Genomic DNA, 22,118 nt, shown 5'->3' on the forward strand with positions numbered 1-22,118 from the left:
TTTTTTGGTCACCCATCCTCCTTTCTTTCTGGGATTTCCCCCCCCCCCCTCCACACAACCCCACTTCCCTCCCCAGATTAAAGTCTACTGGTCACCTGCTTGAAAATAACCAATTAAAGAATCACCCGTATTAATGGGAGAAGACCTGTGCGTAACCTCCGATCTAGGAGCTGTTTCCACACGCAGTCACATTGTTCTCAGAAACTAAAGTGTGTTCCTCCCCGTCCCCTATCCTCTTGCTGGCAAATAACCATGTCTTTTTAGATCAGAAGAGCCTCTCTTTTCTTTTGCCACTTTCCCCGTACTTAAGCAGCTGGATATTTCCCCCCTCCCAAAACATCTAACCAGGACAAATGCTTAGGGGCGAAAAGCCTTACACAACACATGCACCAAACGAGCTCATTCTACGCCTTTCAAGTTATACAGGTTCTTAGAAAACAGTATTCCTTTTGTTAGATCGTAACAAAATGAAGGTAACACACCTACAGCAGGGCGGCTATCCTGTTATTGCACTAATCAAGCTCTTTGGATGTTATTAAGCTAATAAGCCGATGGAGATCTGAGGCGCACACACAATTTTAGTTCCTCGCCTCTCCTTCCCGATGCTATCTAGGCCTGGTGTGATTTTTCTCAATTCCTTTGAAAGAGAGAAAATAGACACCACTACCAGAGGAGAAGGAGGAAACAATCAGCCAGCGGTGATTTTACAAAAGCACCCGCCTTTCATGATCGCGACATCAAATATTTCGCCTTCCCTCGGCCGCTGGGAAGTTTTGAGGTGCAGGCAGGACAGGCAGCGCGAAGCGCTGGCCCGCAGACAATAGGCAACTTTACTCGGAAGTAAAAATATTATTGAAGCTTCGGCCGCCAGCCAGCAAGTAAAAAAAAAAAAAAAATCAGATCCCGTGTTTGGCTTCGCCAAGTTAATCACTTCCTACAAAGTTATGGAGAAGCGGGGGTAACCTGAGGAGCGCCTGGTCATTCCTGGAGAAAGGGGGAATAGCGGGATTAAGAGAAACAATGATCACGATAATAATAGCATGCTAACGGGAAAGGGGAGCAAGGGTAGGAGTGGATTTACCACCCCAGCCGGTGCCTGGGAGGGGAAGAGTTCTCCTCTCCCCCTCGAATACAAAAAGCCAGGTCTCACAAATGCAGACGGGCCTCGGTTTTTCCAGTGCCCGTTTTATCGGCTCCATCTCCATTTGTGCAATACACAGCTCTACCATTTACCAACTTTTCTCCTCTCATCCAAACGACCCAGAGACAGCAGATGAAAGTTGCTTGGGGAAGGCAATTCGCTTGGTTTCCCCCACTCCCCACTTCAGCTCTCTCCTATCCTCTCCTTCCCTCCGTTTCCCCCTCCTCCCAAGCACACCAGATCTTTGCCCTGTAACTCTCAGCCGAGCCCCGAACTCTGACTCTAGGACGAAAAACCGCGCAGCCCCCCTGAAAGATTTCCTGAAAGATAAAGATGAAGTTGAGAGAAGGTGGGGGGGTGGGGGGAAAAGAGCAGAGAGAGCTGCCTGAACACGAAGTGTAAGGGTATCAGTCACTGCCTGGAAGGAAGCCCCAGCTTGTGAACTCTTCTTGAACCGACATTTAAGTCTACGGTCATAAATCACTGGGACATAAACTCCGCCATTCACGACTGATAGCAGCGTATTTGTGGCCTGCTTACCTTAACTTCTGACGACTGAGGCGGAAGCCAGCATGCTCGCTCTCTCTCTCTTTTTTTTTTTTTTTTTTTTTTTTTTTTTTTTTTTTTTTTTTTTTGAGGCGACACAACCCAGGGAGCAGAGGCTGTCTGCCTCAGCCTAATCCCTGTGGCCGCGGGGTGGGCACCGGCTCAGTTATTCCGCACCCGGCAACCCCCAGCCGGGAGGGACGAGCCCTGCCCCGCACGAATGGGGACGGTTGCTCCGGACACCCGCTTTTCCCGTTCCCCTGGCGCTGGAGGCTGCCCACCCTACTCCGAACTGGTCCCCGGCGTGCTGGGCTCCCCCTGCTCGGAGCACGGAGGATGGGGATGTTTCCCAGGGCTGCTCTGGGAAAGGAAAGAGAGAGAGGGAAGGAGAAACGGTGGAGGGGAGGGGGGGGGAGGGGAGGGAAAAAAGAAAAAGAAAAAAAAAAAGAGAAAAATTTAAAAAAAAAAAAAAAATGGAAGGAAGAAAGAAAGGCGGCCGCCTGGGGAAGCCTGGGGCAGGGTGGGGGCTGGGGAGGGAGCGGAGGAGCGCGGCAGTGAAGGAGTGCGGCCCCCCCCGCACCCGGGCGTCACCAAAGTCCAGGAAAATTATGCTAATGAAGACAAACGGCGCTCACAAAGGGTCGCTCTCACCAGCCTCCGGGGTGCTGCTGGGGGGCCTTGAGTTTGTCCCTCTTACCGGTGGGCTTGGGGGGTGGCTGCAGAATAGCCCCTCTGCCGCTTCTCACGGCCAGGAGCCCCGCACAGCCCCGGCTGACTCCTGGGGAGGTGAGCAAAGCCCGGAGAGCCGGGGCTGGGTCCGGAGAGCCAACCGAAGCCCACCAGGATCCCCGCTCTGGGCGATGCTTTCAGAGCCACGCTGGAAATCATTAGAGTTACTAATTATTAACTCATGCATGCGTGAGCGCACACACACACACACACACACACAGATGTACACACAGACACCCCCCTATCCCCCCCCCCCACCCCCCGCAATATCCCCAGCGCCCGGGACGGGCACAGAGGCGCTCACACACACACATGTGCTGCACAGACGGGTCGGGGTGTCCGCAGCCCACCGTGGGGACGTGTGGGCGTCAGCCCCGCGTGGACGCGGGCCCGGAGCCTCACAGCTCTCCTTCGCCTTCTTGCCGCGGCAGAGGTAGGGAAGGCCCTCGCCTCTTTCTTCAGCGCCACGGGGTTTGGGGGTGGTGGTGTCCCCCCAGTTTCCTGCAACAGAAACACAGCAGCGACCGTGCAAACGAGAACTTAAACAAAGTTTCAGACCCTGCCGGTCTGGCAGACATTAACGGGGCTCTGCGTTCTGCATTAAGTGGAACCTCCAAATAAAACCTAGGTGTAAATTTGACATTACTTCGTTAATTAAGGTATTACAAATGTAACCAGTCCGTTTAAAGCACGAGGGAGCCCGGCGTCATCTTTAAACACAAACAAAGCGAGGGGGAAGAGAGAAATAAAACGCACTATAAGGCTGGGGTGGCCTCTTACGCATACCAATGGTTTTTGTCATTTATGGCTATGCAAGATTTATGACTTCGTGCACCAAAGCTGTAAACAGAGCACTAAAACAGAAAACACTTGCTCCTTATGGCATAAGTGAGAAGGCACCACATGAAAGGGGAAGCGGCCAGCGTAGGAGGAGAGGAGAGGCAAAAATCCCGCGTATGCGTTTTGCTTCAAACAATCCCGTGAATGTTACATTGGAAGAAAAAAAAGTCTTTTTAGTCAGTAATCAACCCCACACTTTCTTCTGAAACTGCTGATCTGCCATTCGCCCACTTGCCCGGCCAAATAGCGAGAGGCAGCGCTGCGCCCCGACGGAGCCCCTCGGACTGGCTAGGAGGATTTGGACAGGGACAGAAAGATGGGGACTGCCGAAACCTGCGGACACCGGGGAGCCTGTCGGTTTGGGGAGCCCCGCCGAAAGCTGCGAGAGCTTTTCCTAGGAGCGCGTTTCAAATTGGGAGCCATCTCCAGCGCGATATTCTGACTACAAGTCTGTATTTAACAGAGGAGAAGGGGAGTGGCGGGAAGGTATTTTTAAAAATGAAAGGATTTGCAAGGACTTTAATCGTGAGAACCGAAAGGGTTCATAGGAATATTGTTGTGTTTCCTCCATTCGTCTTGTTGCCTGCAAAGAGTATTTTGTGAGGATTCTCCTATTAGTCCTGTTTCCCCACGCCCCCTCTCTCCCCAAAGAGGTAATTTTAAACATGAGAAGATGATTATTTTCTTTTTATGTCTCCGATGATGTAGGAATAAGTGTCCCAACGCACAAATCCCCGCTGCTTTTATGTCTTTCCCTCCCAGAGGCCGAATATTTTCTTTCTGCTTCATTCCTCGGAGAGAGATAGGGCTCAGCTCGGGGAGGGACGGGACAGCGTTTGGGGCTGATTCCTGGGTCAGAAATGATCTGCCTTTTCTCCCCGAAGAGACTCACTCTGCAGGACTCCCTCCTGTCTCCCCCCTCCCCTGCCCGGAGTTACTATTTTCCGAATAAAATAATGCCTTGTCCTTGGATGCCCCGAAATGGAAACAGGTAGCACCACAGTTCAAAGCTGGTTTGGGGGGGATCTCTTAGAGATGAAATAGCAAGGTAGGGAGTTGCTGGAGAAGGGGGGCATTTCTGGAACTGGTGCCTGTCCAAGTCGTTAGAGAGTTAGGAGGGGATATCAGCTGAATTAGAGAAGGACTGGACAATCGAAGCAAGCCATGGTCAATCTAAATTGTTATTTATATTTTCTAACACTAGATAAGCAAGGCACCCTTCGCTATTTGCTCAACAGACTGAAGCTATTTACACAACTCGCCGACATCCCCCTCTCCTCCAGAACTCTTCTTGCTTTCTTTTGCTCTAGAGAAGGACTGTATTATTTATGACTGTTTTAACTGGGTCAATATGCATCCGAACTGGGCCATAAATCAGAGGAAACGCTGCCAAGTAATTTAGCTGCAATTAAAGATTGCACTTTATTTTTGAGGCGCGTTTTGGTCCATTTCAAAATACGGCAAAACCAGCCTTGGCTTTTAGACACAGTTGGGAGTGAAATACTTCTCCCCTCACTGAAGAGAGAGAGACGTCGGGTCTAAGAAAGGACAACGTGCTTCAGTATGGCGAGAAAGGGAAATAAAACTTATTTGGGTCAGTTCTGCTTTGAGAGCAGCCTTAAAGAACAGGAAAACGTGAGACCATCCCAGACATCACCCTGCAGATCTCTGCAGAACGGCCGAGAGTAGCTCCGAGTGTAAATAACCTTTTTTGTTGTTGTTTTCAGCAGATATTTTATCATCGTTCGCTTTTCTTCTTTCCTTTCCTTTCTGACCGCTTAGAAGAGCAATTAAAACCAGCGAGGAACTGGACACAAAATAGTAAAACGGGAATAGGCGAGAGACGTGGAGCAAACTGGAGGAAAGCCAGCCCCAGTGCTCCAACCTTTCCCAAAGCCAGGGCACACCGGGGAAATATAGTTTCATATAGCATTTTGTCCTCCTTGGATAGCCAAATAATTTTTTTTTGGTGTCATTTAAAGGGCATTCTCCATTTATATATATATTTACGCATTCAAATTTATAAGTATATGCAAATACTCACATATTTATATATACAGATATATCTACATTTATGCAAACGACGGAATGGATATGAATTTAGGTCCTCCTAGGAGGTAGTTTCCACTCCTTTCCTTTTAATTCTCTCTTTCCAGATCCCCCTTCAGAGAGACAGAATAAACTCGCATATTTCCAAGGTTGATTTATTGTTAGAAGCCGTGGCTGGCTTGTTCCTTCTCAGGGCGGAGAAATAAAGAGGAGCCCCCTGGCTCATTTGGGAAGGAGAAGCTTTGCCATATTGCTGAGCGCCCATGCAGCGCTCCGCGCACAGTAAACAAAGTACCACTAAAGCATCATAAATAAAATGGCAGCACGATCGCACAGTCATCGATTTACGGAGCGGCAGTGGCCGAACAAACACCCATAAAACAACAACCGCCGCCGCACACTCGAGCACGACCCCGACCGAGAAGCATCACACCCCCCCCCCCCCGCATAGTTTTCTCCGACTTGCTCAAATACATAAATAAATAAACAAACACAAAACCACGCAAATAAAAAAATAGAATAAAATTAAGGGGAAAATATTCAAACACGACAATAAAGGAGGTTTCAGAGCTCTAGCCGGTCATAAATAATGATAAGATGGCAATCGAGGGGCTGGAGCAGAGGCAGCTGGCCATCAACAGCAGTGTGGGATCTCTACGGAGAAAAATAAATAAAGAAGCAAACTCACTCTGCTCTGCTCGCTGCAAGGGTAGAGTTGAATATTTACCGCAGCAAATTGAAACAAAGGGGGAAGCAGCCTGGGTCCGGGTGCACACACACCCGCACGCACACACACGCACTCACTCCAGCCTCTGCTACTGACCTTTGCCTCGAACAGCAATAACTCACCACATAAATGAACAATCAACGGAAATACCTTAAAATAAAATCCATCCTTTCTAACGAAGCATTTCGTCCTCTCGGCTCGACAATAACCTTTCCATAAGGAACGAAAGCTGTCAGCGAAATGGCCAGCTCTTGCGGGGACGGTGATGGGGGCAGGAGAAAAAAAGAATAATAGAAAGCAGTGCTTGCTCTGAACAGAAACTGGAAAAGCGTAATCGCAGACGGAGCCAGACCGGGTCTCCACTCCAAATGCCACAATAATGCGCTGTATTATGTGCTCACGTGGTCATACGTCAACTTAAATCCTTTTATTTGAAATAGGGAATCATTGAAGGAACTGGATTTCTTAGCGCGAGCCTTCGCTTTTTAAAGCCTTAACCCAATATGTTAAAGAAGAGTTTTAAGGGAGGGGAAAAAAAAAAATCTAAGAGATGCAGATGACTGGGGGAGGGGGGGAGATTGGTTTGATTCTCTTTCCTCCCACACCAATATTTCTTTACACAAAGCCCATTGGAAGGTAAGAGGAATTCTTATAATATGAGATTACGCTGCACTTTGATTCTTAGCCTAATTAACCGGCATTTGTTCCCCAGGCCTGCCACCCTGCTCCACGTCTCATGTCCTCCTCAACCGCCGAAGAAAGACCAAATCTTAATGCAATTATTTCCAACCCCCTTCTAAACGGGACGATTACCAGCCTTCCCCCCACCCCCAGCTGCCTCTACCCTGCCATTGTACAGGGCTTGCTCAACTCCCACTCGCTACATCAGGGCTCCTGTAGAAACTAAAAAGACCTTTAATTACCTGACAAAGGCAAAAGAGTGTCTCTTCTAAGAAGCTAGTTGATTTTTGTCCTCGTAACACCCTATGAAGAATACACCTTCCTTCACTGGCGTGCCTCTGAATTTTGCAAAATCTTTTGGGACCTTGCTGTTAAACCTGTGCTTACGCATTTCCTATACAGCTAGTTTGAGTGATGCACGAAATTATAGGTTGCTAACGATGAAAAAAAATTTGGGGAGGGGGAGCTCTTTGCCTAAGGGGAAAAAATTAAGAAAAAAAAAGAGAAAAGAGCGAAGTTATATGCAGCCCCTGAGCCAGGCAGCTTCGCCTGTGCGTGAAGACATCACATCTTCCCTGTTAGATTGTTTAACTTGTTCTATTGACACAATAAGCTAAACAAACAAAAGGAACCCTCAACTCACATAACTTTTCTAGGAGTCAAAGCAAATCAGATAGTTCACTCTTTTAACGTGCTCCTGCTCCAGTTTTGTGGCTTCAGCACTGTGCATCATGATGTATACACCCTAACCTAAATCTTTGCACCATCTCCCATGAGTTCAAAGAAGCTGACTACTTCTTACTGTTTCACTTGCACTTCATTGAACAGAATGGAAGGAGTTTTCTTTTTAAATATGATTTTTAGTATTGTGGCCAAGCCTTAAATACTCTTGCCTGGATCGTAAAAGTGGGCCACCGGAATGTAAACCCATTCGTAACAGTGTATGGTAGTGGCCACTGCAGCAAAGTCAGCATGAAATTACAACAGGAGAAAAAGTTGCAATTTTTCACATGGAAGTGATCAAGCTAGTATCAGAGCATACATGTATTATCCCTCACTAAGAACTGGAATAAAAACTATAGACCTTTGAAAAAAGAGAGAGCATTAGGTACACTCAACATGCCCGAGTATGTAACTATCAGAACGCCTGGTAAACACCACAACTCTCATACTTAACATAAACCAAGGTCGATTTTTGCTCGAGATGGATTCATGGCTCTTATAAATATGATGCATTTACATCCCATAGAGGAAACACAGTGAGAAGTTATTTTGCAACAATAAAACTGAAATTACTGGAGGCAGACGTTGAAGAAAGTAAAGCAAGTCTTTCTTGGGGCTGTTGTAAAAAGTTTTCGACTGCTTTGCGTCAAAAGCAGAAAGATGGCTTTAGAAGTTACAGTCCTGAGCAAATAGAAACTACAAAAGCAATAAATCACCATCATAAGTCAGCTTAAATGCCTTAACGCTAGCTGTGGCTATTGGCTTCAAAACCCTGTTTCTATGAACATCTTTATTAGTATTAATGGTCAAGTTAATCCTAAAACTACTGTTTAACAATTAACTTCGTGTATATAGTGGGGCAACTAATTAATTCTTAAGAAAAGTAACTTCTTGACTTGTGAATACCTTCCACAGGGTGTGCTTTGGGAGGGCAGAAGGGGGAGTCTGCCTAACTTCGTGCTATCCTGGATCGCAGCTGAAAATTATTCCCTTCCGCCGAATTTGGAGAAAGTTTTCTTTGCTCTAGTAGCATGATTATGAAGTTTCTGATACAAATTCAAATGATTTCGCGAGTCGCAGGCGCTAGGTTTCCCTCGCCACCCTATTTATTGCTTTGTTCCTGTTCCTGGACATTCAACATTCTGTTTTATTACCTCGATGATTTGGAGACCCGATACACTGTTTCTAGGAGAAAAATGTGGAGTTTATCAGTAGGTCTGCTGCTGATTTTTCCGTGCTTTATACACATGGCTTCGAGCTGAGCTGAAATTCCAGCCTCAGTAACAACAAACAGATCTGAGTTCATAACGTGCCTTCATTAAGAGAGACCCTTTGTGGCCACTCTGGCATCAATAGCCACTCCTGGCATTAACGCTATTTAAAGTTATCTTCAAAATAATTAGGTTTAGGATTTTTACTGTGTTTCAAGTTTACTCTTATGGTAGTTAAGAGGTGTGCCTATCACTCCCATGTGGAGACGAAATGGGAATCACCGTATGATACAAGTACTTATTTCCTCACTCCCTCGAAAGATTTGAAATCTGCCGCGATGCAGAGATGTTTACCTACATCCGTGAGTCTGACAGAGATAAACTTGGTCTTTGATCATTTCCAAGTAGATAAAAAGAGTAGAGCTATCGACTGTGCCCTTGTGTGAGAAGTTCTGCTCAGAGTCAGCAGTCAGAGTCTGCCAGTGTTGGGTTCGTCGAGGAATCCCAAATATCTCTGCATGCAATGCTGTGGGTACATGCCACCGGAGGAGGGTTTCTTCGTACCGTATTTTCGCTTTCAATTTCCGAACACAAGCGTGAATAGACATTTGCAGCGCCTTTTTGTAGTTAAGATTTAAGCAGCCCATTAAGCCAACACAAAGAGCCCTTGTAGTTCTGTAATTTATGGCCGCTTTTAAAAGGTAGTAAAGTACGCTAATTGTACATCAACGTCCAGAAATAAGCAGGTAAATCTAGCAGGATTTTGAGCTAATTCTGTGTAATCCTCCCCTCTCGGCGGCCGGCATGAGAAAATTATCTTTATGGAAAGCATTTCATTTCTCCTGCCAAAGGACCAAGCACATAAAGGACTCCAACAACTCCGAACCACCAGACACCGACCTCCGTTCAGTGCAAAGCAGGCCAGGACAGATAAATACCCAAACTTTACTCGCGAACCATTCTGGTGCATGCATGCAGGCAAAAATCAGATTTTCTAACATCCCCATATGCACTCCACGTTTGTAGAACCGGCTGCGGAACTCCTTGAGGAGGAGTCGAACAGACAAGCCCCGATAAGCAGCCATTCAACACCGAACCGGCTTGAACCCTCTCTCCCTCTCCTTGCACCTTTGATTTGGGAAGGAGCTAAGAATGGACAAAGAAATTTTCTAACTCTTTCGCTCTTCAGATGACTTTGCATCCTTCCTGTTCCCAATGCCTTTATAAGGATGGCGATCACTCAGGTCCCGTACACTTCTTTGTCTGCCCAGACACGCGCATTCACCACCCACGGAAGATGAATAGAGCCAATCCAGAAAAAAATTCCAGCTAGGTTAAATATTTATCACAACAACAACAAAATCTCATTCCAGTAGGCTTTTTCTTCATGCAGATACCAGGCAAATCGCTTTCTTACAGCAGCCACCGGCGCGAAAGCAGCGGCCGCTGACCGGCTCTTACCTCCTCCAGCTGCGCAAGGTTGGGCTGAGGCTCTCCCAGCTTCTTCCACCGCCCCGGCCGAGCGATTTCTTTTCGGGGCTCCCTGTAAACAAGTAACAAACAGTGCCTTACCAGGGAGTGCAGGGGGAGGTATTTTGCTCCTTCACTGGCAATACATGGTTTGTCGGGTGCGCTGGGAAAGCCCCGGAGAGGGGTGGGCAGGGATGGAGCGGGCTCGGGCTCCCTGGCGGAGCGTGGGTTGCCACCCGGATGAAGAGCACAAGGAGTTGAGAAATAAAAGCGTGCGGTTGGGTTTTTTTTTTGTTGGGGTTTTTTTTGTTGGTTGGGTTTTTTTAATTATTTTTTTCCTCGTAGACAACTGTGCCTTCTGTCTCCAAGTGTTTGGAAATACTGTCATTCCAAACCCTTGTTACATGAATGTCTGCTTTATTTTCCTCTGGGAAACCTTTGTTTAGGATCATTTAATCGAGAACAGACATTAAACATAAGTCGTGGTGTTCATCTCTGCTGAATAAAACGCGGAAAGTGTTAGAGTTTAAATTCAGGGCGTATTGTGGTTGGGCTTTTATTCAAACGGTTATTCAGGGCCCAATCCTGCCACCACCAGAGCAATAAGAGACTAACAGTTGACCTCACTGTAGCGGAATCGGGCCCAAATGATTTTCTTTTTTGGCTTTCTTTTTTTTTTTTTATTTTAAAAAAACCCAACCAAACACACACAAACCAAAAACCAAAACACTGAAAGCCATTGAGGGAGTGGGGGGAAACTGGGCTGCTTTTTTTCCCCTAAAATAAACAATACTGCACAGTCCAAGAAGACAATAGTCAGATTATTTGCATGTCACTTACTGAATCACTTTTATATATGAATTTGTCAGATCAATCATGTACCCCCGTATTCAGTCTTGCTAACAAAACCCATCTAATGTATCTTAAAATCGTCAGTAAATGTAAATGCTAATAATTAAATAACACAGTTCTTGTGAAAGGGTGTTATCTGAGCCTTGGAAATATTAGGTCTATCTTGAGATAACTTTTCCAGCGGAGACTTTGCTTTGGTAATTTAGTAGTTCCATAATTACGCTAATAATTTTAAATTTGCTGTTGAACTCCAGTCTACATAAAATCATGCAATAATAGCCTACTAAACTGTTTATTGCTGTGTCATAAATTTGAGAGCGCTGACTGTTAAAATCTACTGGCAAACACAAAAGAAAATGGAAAGTCCAATCTGCAATCGCAGAGCCCGGGTGCTGCTTCCTGGGGTTATCCTTAGCTCTACCTTTCTTTCCACTCTCCTTCAGCGCAGGGGGAACCCCCTGGTATTTTAGGCTCAAAATCATATCTTAGCTGTTTTGATCCCTAATCAATAGTCGTGTTACAAACAGCAATAATCATCGATCAAGCGTGTCGTGACTGGGTTGTCCCACTCGTGTTAAATATGTAGCGTGTATCTGAAAATGGTGCCAGAGACTTTCTGTTATTTATTTTAGAGGTATTAGGTCACGCTACCATATTTTACACTGCCACGGTCCTTTAAACTGTGCTGCTTCTTGAAAGAGTTGCTAAGTAGCAGTAAAGCACTTTAAAAATGCTATAACTTTTTTTTTTTTTTTAATTTGTTGTTATCCCAAACTCTAATATTCATTGCGGCACTCCAAGTTTGTACATAAATCGTTCAGACTAATGAGTCATAGAGAAATTCGCCCATGACTTTTCCTTTACAATGCTCACTGCCTTTCCATTGCTTTTTTGGCCCTGTATTAAGAGCCGGTGATTTATTAACGCCAGAAAAATTGAACAAAGCAGGTCCTCCTGCGCTGCGGCACCCAGCCTTCCACAGTGTGAATTAGAACATTATCAAATGTGTTTGCTTCGGTAACACTTAATCACCAAAAGCCATAATGTGACCACAAGGCAGCTAAAACAAAGATTTAACATTTCTAAATATTAAACTTGTTAAACAAATGCTCAGCACACAAAGCAAGCACAAACAATTAAAGTCATCAAGCTAGAAATACACACTACCTACTTACCACCACAGACCCTACTGCTTGCTTAAGAAGTTTAGAATCTTTCAAGATAAATCAGGTGGGTGTTTTTTTTTAAAGAAAAAAAAAAAAAGGAAAGAAAGAAAGAAAAACAAACTCCAGTAATAAGGAGTTGAGTTTCACTTCTGAGAGAATCACTCCTAGTGAGGACTGACGGCCACAGATCCATTCCTGACTATCTGCATTAATTATTTAATGAGTCACGTGACCATAAAGATTAAAATTTCAATATCTCCCCCAGAACAGACGCAACACCTTTATCTGCGAGCGCAGGGATGCTCGTACTTGGGTCCCCTAATCTGTGCTGTCTTTGACAGCTCCTCAGTTTCCAGGGAGAGTTCTAGGGCATTAATAACATGGGTTTGTACCGTCCTGCTCAGAAGGATGGGTCAGCTGTACACCCCCACACGCGGCCAAATGAGTCAATTGAACCCAGATCCTCATTGTCTGCAGCGAGGAGGGGGCTCTAAGCACCAGGACGCATCCCCCGGGCAGCCTTCCACGGGTCAGCGCTGCCTGTCCGCGGGCCCGGGCGGAGCCAGGAGGGCTGCCCGGGACCGAAGGGAGGAGGCCGCGGAGCTTCCCCTGCCCACGCGGGGAGCCCCAGCCCCACTGGGACCCTTGTGGGCCGGGCTTGGGCGCCAGCGCAGCACCGCGCTGAAGGGGACAGCCCTGGGGCGACCCCGCGGGATCCCACCCGCCCCAGCCCGGCCTTGCCGTGAGGCTGCGGACATGGCAAGAACCTCCGCCTCCTCGGGGACGTGACGTGCGGGCATCCTAGGGCAGCACCGCCCGGCCGGCTCTCACAGAGGTGCGGGAACGGCAGGCGAGCCCGGGGCTGCCCGAATAGGGCCCCAACGGGAAGCACGGGAGGACTGAGGGGAGCTACAGTTTCATGGCAAGCTTGTCAGGAAGACCTGTGTGAGGGCTCCCCTCACCTCTTCCTCGTTTACAAACACTGAGCAAGAAGGCCATGGAACTGCAAGCACCCTGAACAAAAAAAAATAAAAATCTCAGCATTGCGTAATCTCCCAAGGCAGGATGGCTCTGGTTATTAAATACCACAAGGCGCTTGTCACAGCTCAGCTCCTCGTGTAATGAAACACCAGGTATATCAAAAGCTCGCAGGAAAAATGAGGAGGGGTATCTTGGAAGAGGAGCATTTTTCTTGGTGGGTGGAGGGGAGGTGGGTGTCGGGGTTAATGGCGTGGCGTTCCCTGCAGCCAGCAAATTGACTCCGAGCTGATTCGGTCTTTCTTTGAAATATTGACAAACTTCCACTTCCAGCACTTTGGGCCGCGCTTGCCTTTGTGGTCAGAGCAGATAAATCCGTGTGTGAGAGACACCGGGAGAGCAGGAGAGAGGGAGGGGGGAAAGAGACATTTAGGTCCAAGTGCCGGATTAAAAAGAATACTGTCTTTAAAGGTCAAGGGTTTGAAGGGTCAGTCTGCTCCTCTAAAAAAAACAATTAATGGGACAGAAAATTTGTCCTCTCGGTGAACTCCCGGTTGCCTTAGCAAAGGCAGCACAATGCGAGAATTTAAACTGGATGTAATTTTCAAAGTTATTGTAAAGACGGGGAGGTATCGGACTGGGAGCAGAGGGCTCCCAGACCGGGAGCAGGGTCCTGCTTCCCAGCACAGCCAGAGGGGGAAGGGGGGGAAAGAAAATTTACCTTAAACGATGATAATCTGCCATGGGGTATTTTGGAGTCCGCAGCTGAATGTCCGGCAAGAGAGTGTACATTTTTTTAGCAGACAGCCAAGATGCTGTGTCTTTACACATGACCATTTTTTTTCCCCAGGAAAATCCTTTGCATCTTCACAGACATTTCCAAGAGAATGCCTTTCAGAACGGCTGTTGAATTACAAAGAAGTATTTATTGTAGGAGGTGATTAATGATTCTCGCTAAAATTGCTATTTGCAGCGTGATTTCATTTCTCTTTACAATGGGAGCAGACCAGGTTTATACGCATAGGCTGCTCACTAAAGAAATCCTGCACCGCCAGTTAATGCATTTCAGCTGGAATTTTACTCTGTTGTGCTAATTTTGGCTCTAAATATATGAAGGGATTCTCAAGCAATAAACAAACCAAAGAGTTACATGCCTGCAGATAGTAGTTACCTCACTTAACAGCTGTATTTTTCTCTCTTTATAAGGAGATAACTGGCAATTCAGAATTTAGTAGACAGCAATATATGAGTACAAGCACGCTTTTCAGGCCTGCTCTTTGGTCAGGTGTGGAGACAGCAGTGTTTACTGAGGGTATTTAAAGACACCACTTTCCTGATGCTGAGCGTGCTCTGCCACTGGCATGTTACATTTTTCTCTAGGATGGTTTGTATTCCATGGCTGGGCAGGGATGCTGGCAGCACCTTTGGGGCCTGGTTCTACCTCAACCAGAGTGTGATGATGCCCCTGGTCCTGTCGGTCTCACTGATTCCAAAAATGCCTCTCGGATGTATTTGGGTAAGTAAATAAATATTGGCCTTCAGGTCTTCCCTTTAAGATTTACGAGCATTTGAGCTCCTTTCCAAGACTCTTCCTACCTGGCTTGGTGCTACACCGTGTTGTGAAAGCCCTGATCAAGGCTCTCCCTTAGAAGCTCTGCTTTGCCTGCACGCCTTAGCTGCCTGGAAGCAGCAAGATGCACACCCTGACCTGGAACTACTTGAACCCCCTTTCGCCACAATAGTTGTGACAGTCTCAGTCAAATGAGCCTCCTAAATTGTACCCAAATTCGTGTGTCTGCCGAGGCTTTCTCAATACATTTCGAAATAACCTTGAAAACAAAATTAAAGGAAACAGAAACAGAAAAAGCAGTTTAAAAAGAAACTATAGGTTACTGTTCATGTGTTTCCCTCAAACAGCCAGCTGAGAAATCATAATCAGAGAAAACAAATTAATAAATCACGACTGGCTAAAGATTTAAAGTGTTATCATGGCACGGGAGCTTACTGGCTCCCAGAAGCACAGTTCCTCTTGTAACACAGCTGAAAACAGTCGCAGAGCAAACGATATGAGTCAGACTCCCTCTGCCTTAAGTCCGCTAAAAGGAACACCACTCACCTATACAATGAAGCAAGACCTTTCCCCGTCCTATAGCACACTTTTCCCCAGCCAGGCAATTAGGAGGCAGGATGTTTTTCACTATATTGAAAATAACCATTACCTTATTGACAAGATGAATCCAAGTTAGAACAATACATTAAACCGTTGTTTTCCATTCCTGGTTCCAATACCAGCCAAGCACAAGGTGGATGAAACAGCACTTAGTGGACTTGTGTTTCAAGCATTTAATTCTTTTGTACAGAATAATCTTTATTACCAGCATTTGGCACTGTTATACATTACACCAAAAATCCACAAATTGTACATGGACCCAAACTATTTAGACGGTGCCAAATATGAAGACAGCAACAGCTTTTATAGCAATATTTCTTTAAATAAATGCAATAGGGAAAGTGGAGAAAAACTAATAGATCACAGCTACTGCGGGGGCTACACTTAAAACCAGTTAAGTTATGATACATAAAACATTTTCCTTTAGACAGGGTAAGGGGACATTTTCGTAAGTCTTTAACCTCTTGTGAACATGTTCGTTGTCTCTCCCATGTTGGTGTGAGTGTGTATATGTGCCTGTGCACCCTCACACACACAGACACACACAGAGGAATCCACGAACACGCCACGAAACAACATTATTCAAGTCAATGCCTTACACAAGTGTCCCACGAGCTCGTTGCTTTATTTTAAAGTCTTTTATTTTAAAAGTTTTCCCTTAAAAANAAAAAAAAAAAAAAAAAAAAAAAAAAAAAAAAAGTCCATCTTGGATACAGAGAATTCGTCCATGACTGCATCCAGCCCTCTTTTACACCGAGGGCAAGAGAGCGTTTCCATAAATAGAAAAAAATGTTGGGCATGGAACCATTATCTATATACAATGTAGACAATCGTCCGGGTTTTGGTTTAAACATGTGCCCGTTCTTGGGCACATTTCGTCTTCGTTTCCTGCTCCTGTTTTGTTTTACACTGTTTGGTCCAAACGGCCAGCCTCCACTTTGAGGCAGTTTGAAAACCCCAATGGATAGGTAAATATATATATATATTAAAAAAAAAATCAACAACAAAAAGCTCAAACCAAAAGCCGTATTTATAGCGCGGCTGCATTGGGTGTAGCCCCATCGAGCGGATGGGGGTGGCCCTGTGTCTGTGCTTTGGACTGCTGGCTCAGTGTGGACTGGTTTGAGGAGCGCATCTTTGTGTTAGGCAGTTTATGGTCTTTCTTCCACTTCATGCGCCTGTTCTGGAACCAGATCTTGACCTGGCGCTCCGAGAGGCAGAGAGTGTGCGCGATCTCAATGCGTCGCCTTCTGGTCAGGTAGCGGTTGAAGTGGAACTCCTTCTCCAGCTCCAGGACCTGCTGTCTGGTGTAGGCAGTGCGAGACCTCTTGGGCTCCCCTCCGTTGTAATTGGGGTTGACTGAAACGTGCACACAGAGGCACATACATACACACGCGGAGGGGAAAAAAGGGAGGGGGGGAAGCGATGGAACATAATCATTATATAATAACTTGACACCAGGTTCACATAAGATACATAAACGGCAAGAAAAATTGTTTCACAGCCTATCGACAGTGGGGACAATCGAGGAGCAATAAAAAATGGTGATGGGCATTTGGGTTAGAAGAAAAGCTTCAAAGACACATGGCCCAGAGCCACTGCAGGGCAATTAAATTTATGGGGGCTATAATTACTGCCCTAACAGTTTGGCGTCTCGTAAATCTTTTGATAAAGGACCCCGGATACAAAAGGTTTCTCACTTTCTTTTTTTTTTTCTTTTCTTTTCTTTTTTTTTTTTTTTTTTTTTTTTTTTTTTTTTTTTTTTTTTTTAATCATTAGGAAACGCGGAGGGAGAAGGAGGAAAAAAAAAAAAGCCACACACGCAACGACCCATCCCGTCCCCGGGAGCACCCTCCCCCCTTCCCTCCTCTCCAGGCGCATCCACACCTCCCCCTGGCAAGGGCAACTCACCCGTGCTCACATGGATCTTCTTCATCCAGGGGTAGACCACCGGTTCCTTCCCCTTCAGGCCGGGCAGGCTCTTGTCGGGCAGCAGCGGACAGCCGGGCCCGGTGCCGGTCCCTGCGGCGGGGGCTGCTTCGCAGCGGCGCTGCAGGGCATGGCCTGGGAGCAGGGGCTGGGGCGGGCCGGGGTGGCCCTTGGCGGGCGGCGGCGGCGAGGCGCCCGGGGGCGGCTGCTCGGGGCCCGGGGCGGCGCTGCCGGCGCTGCTGTAGCTGTAGGGCGCCTGGGGGTAGGAGGGTGCTTGCGCGGGGTAGAGAGCCTCGGGAGGCGGCCCTGGCGGCCCCGGCGGCGCTGCGGGAGCCTGGTAGCCTGGTTCCCGGCGCGGCCGCGGGAAGTACTCAGGCAGCGCCGGGCCCGGGTGCGCGGCGTGCAGGTGCGGCGGCGGCGGCGGTGGCGGCGGCGGCGGGGCGTGCGGGTGCGAGTGGTGCGGGTGGTAGCTGGCGGAGCTGCCGGCGCTGCCGCTGTGCTGCGTGTATTCCTCGCAGGGAGGGAATTTGGGCTCGATGTAGTTGGAGTTTATCAAAAACGAACTCATGGTCATTAATTTGTGAAGTGCAAAAATACTAATTTTTCTCGCGTTGTCGTTTTTCTGGGCTCGGCGAGGCCCCTCCCCTTCCCCCCCCCTTCCCTCCCTCTCCCCCTCCCGCTGCTGTCAAGTGCTCGCCGCTGCCAAAGTTTGGGCCTCCGGCCCTCCCTCCCCCCCCTTCCCCGTCGCACTCCCCTCCCTTCCTCTCTTCCCACCCCTGGAGCGCCTACAACACACACACAACACACACCCGCGCGCACACACACCCGCACCCCCCACCACCCCGCCACCACCTGACCGCCAGCGCCAATTACCGCGCGGGGCCGCGGACCCCGGATCAGGAAATGGAAGGAGAACGAGGGGCCGCGGGGCAGCTCCGCGCCCGCGGACCCTCCGCGGGGGCCGCGCCTTCCCCAGGGGCGGCGGCCGCTTGGCGAGGGAGCGTCCCGCGTCCGCTCCTCGCCAGCATCCCCAGCTCCTCCCGCACGCCGACCTGGGCCGCGTCCAGCAGTCACAGTGTCAAGTGAGATAAAACTAATCCGGCTCTGACAGTCTCCCACCCACCCCACCCGCCCCAGCACTTCTTGTGTCCTAGTTCCCCCGCGGGAGAGTATAGGAAGCTGGGCGAGGAAGCAGACTGCAGCCCAGCTGCGTGATCCAGAGGGAGCCAGGCACTGCACAAGGCGTTGCACAATCCTTTTAAACAAGCCCATCTCCAAAAGCGTAGAGTCGGGGCTGCGCACAGGCAGAGGGCGGCAGCAGCCGTGGGGCTCAGGCCACCGGCCGCCCTCCGGGGTCTGCCCCCGGAGCCCCGCCGCTGCAGAGCGCGGGCGGCCGGCCGGGAGCTCCGGGGCCAGTCCTTTGCGCCTCTGAGTCTGTGCTAATTGAACGAATAGATGCAAAAGTTAGAACGAAGGTCGTGGGGAGGCCGAAGAGAGTCCTGAAGTGGCTTGCGGGGTGTGAGGGACATTGCGAGCCTGAAAATAACGGGGAAGAGAGGGGGAAGGGAGAGGGGAAGACGGACACGACGGAATGAAATACTTCCTACCGGCGATCGCAGGGCTCAGTGCGAGCATCCCTCCCCGTGGAGGAGCTCTTTCTGAACTACGATTTTAAGTCCGTTGGTTTGATATGCCTCGTCTTGCGTTTATTCCTTGATTTCAACTTCCACAAGAAATTGCTGGCACCCTCGCAAAAGTAACACGCAAATCCTGGTGTAGGAGGGAGAGGGCACTCGGGCATTTCTACATTGCTAAAACTGAGACTGTTAAAGATATTCGCAGCTCAGGAGGAAAAGAGGCAACCGCCCTGACCTTAGATAATTGAAATTTGATGGTTAAACTAATTATGCTCTTATTCTAAGGGGAAAAAAAAAAAACAAACAACTATTGAAGTACTGGAGATTGTGTCAGCTAGTCTGGCACATATGGAGTTAGAAGCGAACTTTTCGGATTTTTTATTTCTTCTTTTCAGGAAAGCATAGGAACACATAGAAATATTTACCGCACCCTTAGACAGTATAATTGCTGAGTGGGTAATCTCATCTGCTGGTATGGGAAAATACTTCTAATATATCAAGCGTAAATATGATACAGTTTAGATCTTGTCCTCCTAAAGATATTACATTAACATTCACCCTGGTTTAAATTCAGATTATTGTCTTTTGCAGTTTTATAGATAATGGATACATGCAATAAAATTCTATTTGAATATATATTCCACCTAACAAGACACACATCGTATCGATTTATATTTTATTCACAGACACACAGGCACGCACATTGCATGCGGCTTGTAATATGTTAGAACATTTCCAACACTTGGGTATACTGGGGTACTTATCTAAACAATCACTCATTTCCTCCTACTATCGAATGTCTAATTTGTAAAGAGAGTTAAAACACATTTACTTACTCATTTTCAACAGCACATCTATGGAATTCTTTAACTGAGGTAATAGATAAGTTTCTCTATTTACTCTGCTTGGAGAGGAAATGCGGTTACACACACGCGGTTACACACAGAGACAGCAGCAACTGTTCAACAACACATACTTGACAGAAAAGGGGAGATCGTTTTATTTATATTAAAACGACAAGAATAACAAAACAACAGCAACCCATGTTCTAGAAGAATAAAGCTCCCATCTACACGGCTATGGAAAGTAAAACATTGGCAAAAGCCACCACGACCAGCGAACAAGTCCCGGCGTAAAGAGAGATACATGCACACATACAGACGCATACGTACAAATACCTGCCGGGCAGCACCAGATGAATTACACTGGGATATCGTAAATATTATCCTCGGCATAACTCCTGAGGCACTATGGCCGGAGCACTACAGAGGGCTGCCATATTCCCACGCCATGGTAAAGCAAAACGAAAAATGTTGTCTCGGTTTGCAAGCTCAGCGCTGTATTGGGAGAGTTGGCCGGGTTCTGCTTCGTATTATTTACTGTGATTAGATCTCAAAGTTTCACTGCACCTCTTTCTACAGCGGATCTCTGGCGCTCGGCTACAGAGAGAAGGACGCAATTTTGTATACGAGTGTAAATCTGCAAGGTGACCTGAGCTGTTCAGCTCAAGTCTGTTTTTTCGTGTGGCTCTATTAGTTTGCGAAGATGTGCTGAGGCAGGACCTCCAAAAGGCCTGTTCCATGTCTTTGTGGTTTTGTTATCATAAACAAGAACCCAGCCAAGACCACCAAGTGTTATCTTGCACACGGCCATTTCGACATTTTACTGCAAGATTTATGACTGTAATAAACAATCTCAGAAACCCTTTTTTTCCCCGGTACTTCCTTTTAACAAACTTGTACCATCACCCTAAGCTCTCAAAAAAAAAAAAAAAAAAAAAAAAAAAAAAAAAAAAAAAAAAAAAAAAAAAAAAAAAAAAAAAAAAAAAAAAAAAAAAAAAAAAAAAAAAAAAAAAAAAAAAAAAAAAAAAAAAAAAAAAAAAAAAAAAAAAAAAAAAAAAAAAAAAAAAAAAAAAAAAAAGGATAGGATAAAATAGGCCAGCTCCCTTATTTTTCCAGAAGGACTAAAGACTGGATTTCACTGAAGAAGGAGTCTTTAATCGATTAATAAAGAAGCAAGAGTTTCCTGGCCGAGTCTGGCCGAGGACGAGAAGGAATTAATTCTGGACGCACCGGAATTGAATTGAGAGGGAGAGAGTAAATTTTCATGCACCAAGAAGAGGCAACTTCATACATACCCAAAGAGGGGGAAAAGAGGGAGCCTTCTTTTTCTGGTGAAACAGACAAGCACCCTCCTGCTACCCTCCACATATGCGGCTAAACCGTAATTTCCAGGAAAGATAAAATAATAATAACAGCAGCAATAATAGCAATGGTGGCAGTAGCAGTAATAATAATAATAGTAATAATAATAATTCAAGTCAACCTCTCGTCGTGCCCGGGCATCCTCCACCGAGAACAGTAGTAGGAGGAAGAGTCACACTAGCAGCTTGGCTTGACTTTGATTTGAACCATTTTGAATATATTTAGCCCCAGCTTTCCCCTCTTGAATACGAGGCTGTCCCAAGTTTCAAAGTGACCGAAAAGTGACACCGTGTGCATTTTGTTTCTTATTAATCTTACACATTGACAGTCTTTGTTAAATAACAAGGCGTGCCCTTCACCAGGCGACATTTTCATATTTGTTAGACGCGGTGACCTGAAGTTCACCTCGGCCTTGGACTTAGTTTTTCTAAAAGGTCTATAACAGTGTCTTTTAGATAGCAGGGTGCTTTGCCCAGGTCACTACTTCTAAGGAAAAATAAGAAAAAAATCGCGGGAAAATGTAAACGTTATGGAATGTATCGACTGTATTCCTTTGTTCGTTCCTGGGAATGATACAGTCTCGAGGCTGCCCTGCCTCCGCGGACGGGAGCGCTCCTTCCCGATGGGCGCTGCCAGGGCAATGTTGGGAGTTTTGCCCCAAGTTCAACATTTGGTAAAAGCAGTGGCTTCTCTGGCACGCGGGCTTCTCTTAACAACGGAATAGTTGGCGGGATTTGCTCATTCTGTCCTGGCGCGCTTAAATAAACACACGTAAAATGTGATTTGTGCAAGGATTTTAAATGAATGGTCTTTTGAGCAGACCTTCCACGCCAGAGAGCAGCGTGTTAAATGCAGAGTGAAAGGACAGAAAGAGTTCTCCTCAAAATATTAACTATTCTGTTCTAGCCTGTTGCCTTTTTTTTTTTTTTTTTCAATTAGGGTGTGTGGGTAACAATTTAAACAATAATTCGAAAGAGTCAATATTTATGGAAGTCGCCGTTTCAACTTCTTTGAAATTATTATCATTGATATTTTTATTCTAAACCAGATTTAAAATATGGAATC

At 46.7% G+C, this 22,118-nt stretch overlaps 2 protein-coding genes across 5 annotated transcripts in view; both read right to left on the reverse strand.

The window, feature by feature from the left end:
* HOXA3 (homeobox A3) overlaps window positions 1-11,401 on the reverse strand; it is a 16,356-nt gene extending 4,955 nt beyond the window's left edge. Inside the window, exon 1 of one of the 4 annotated variants that reach the window (XM_027896344.1) lies at window positions 11,391-11,401. The gene's annotated coding sequence lies outside the window, so the exon portion shown is untranslated. Of the gene's footprint in view, window positions 1-6,182; window positions 6,443-6,955; window positions 7,046-10,108; window positions 10,199-11,390 lie in introns of those variants that run through there. The other 3 variants (XM_027896353.1, XM_027896369.1, XM_027896361.1) reach the window with 3 other exon arrangements.
* Window positions 11,402-15,460: 4,059 nt separating this feature from the next.
* HOXA4 (homeobox A4) lies at window positions 15,461-17,858 on the reverse strand. Its single transcript, XM_027896418.1, has 2 exons — window positions 17,195-17,858; window positions 15,461-16,642 (listed from the first exon to the last, which is right to left on the reverse strand). Exons 1-2 carry the CDS (start codon window positions 17,784-17,786, stop codon window positions 16,314-16,316), a joined length of 921 nt encoding a protein of 306 aa, XP_027752219.1. The 5' UTR covers window positions 17,787-17,858; the 3' UTR covers window positions 15,461-16,313.
* Between the last annotated feature and the right edge of the window lie 4,260 nt (window positions 17,859-22,118).

This window comes from Empidonax traillii, unplaced genomic scaffold (genome assembly GCF_003031625.1).
Source record: "Empidonax traillii isolate 1590-97213 ecotype Southwest subspecies unplaced genomic scaffold, ASM303162v1 scaffold17:size2698205, whole genome shotgun sequence".
Taxonomy (NCBI): Eukaryota; Metazoa; Chordata; class Aves; order Passeriformes; family Tyrannidae; genus Empidonax; species Empidonax traillii.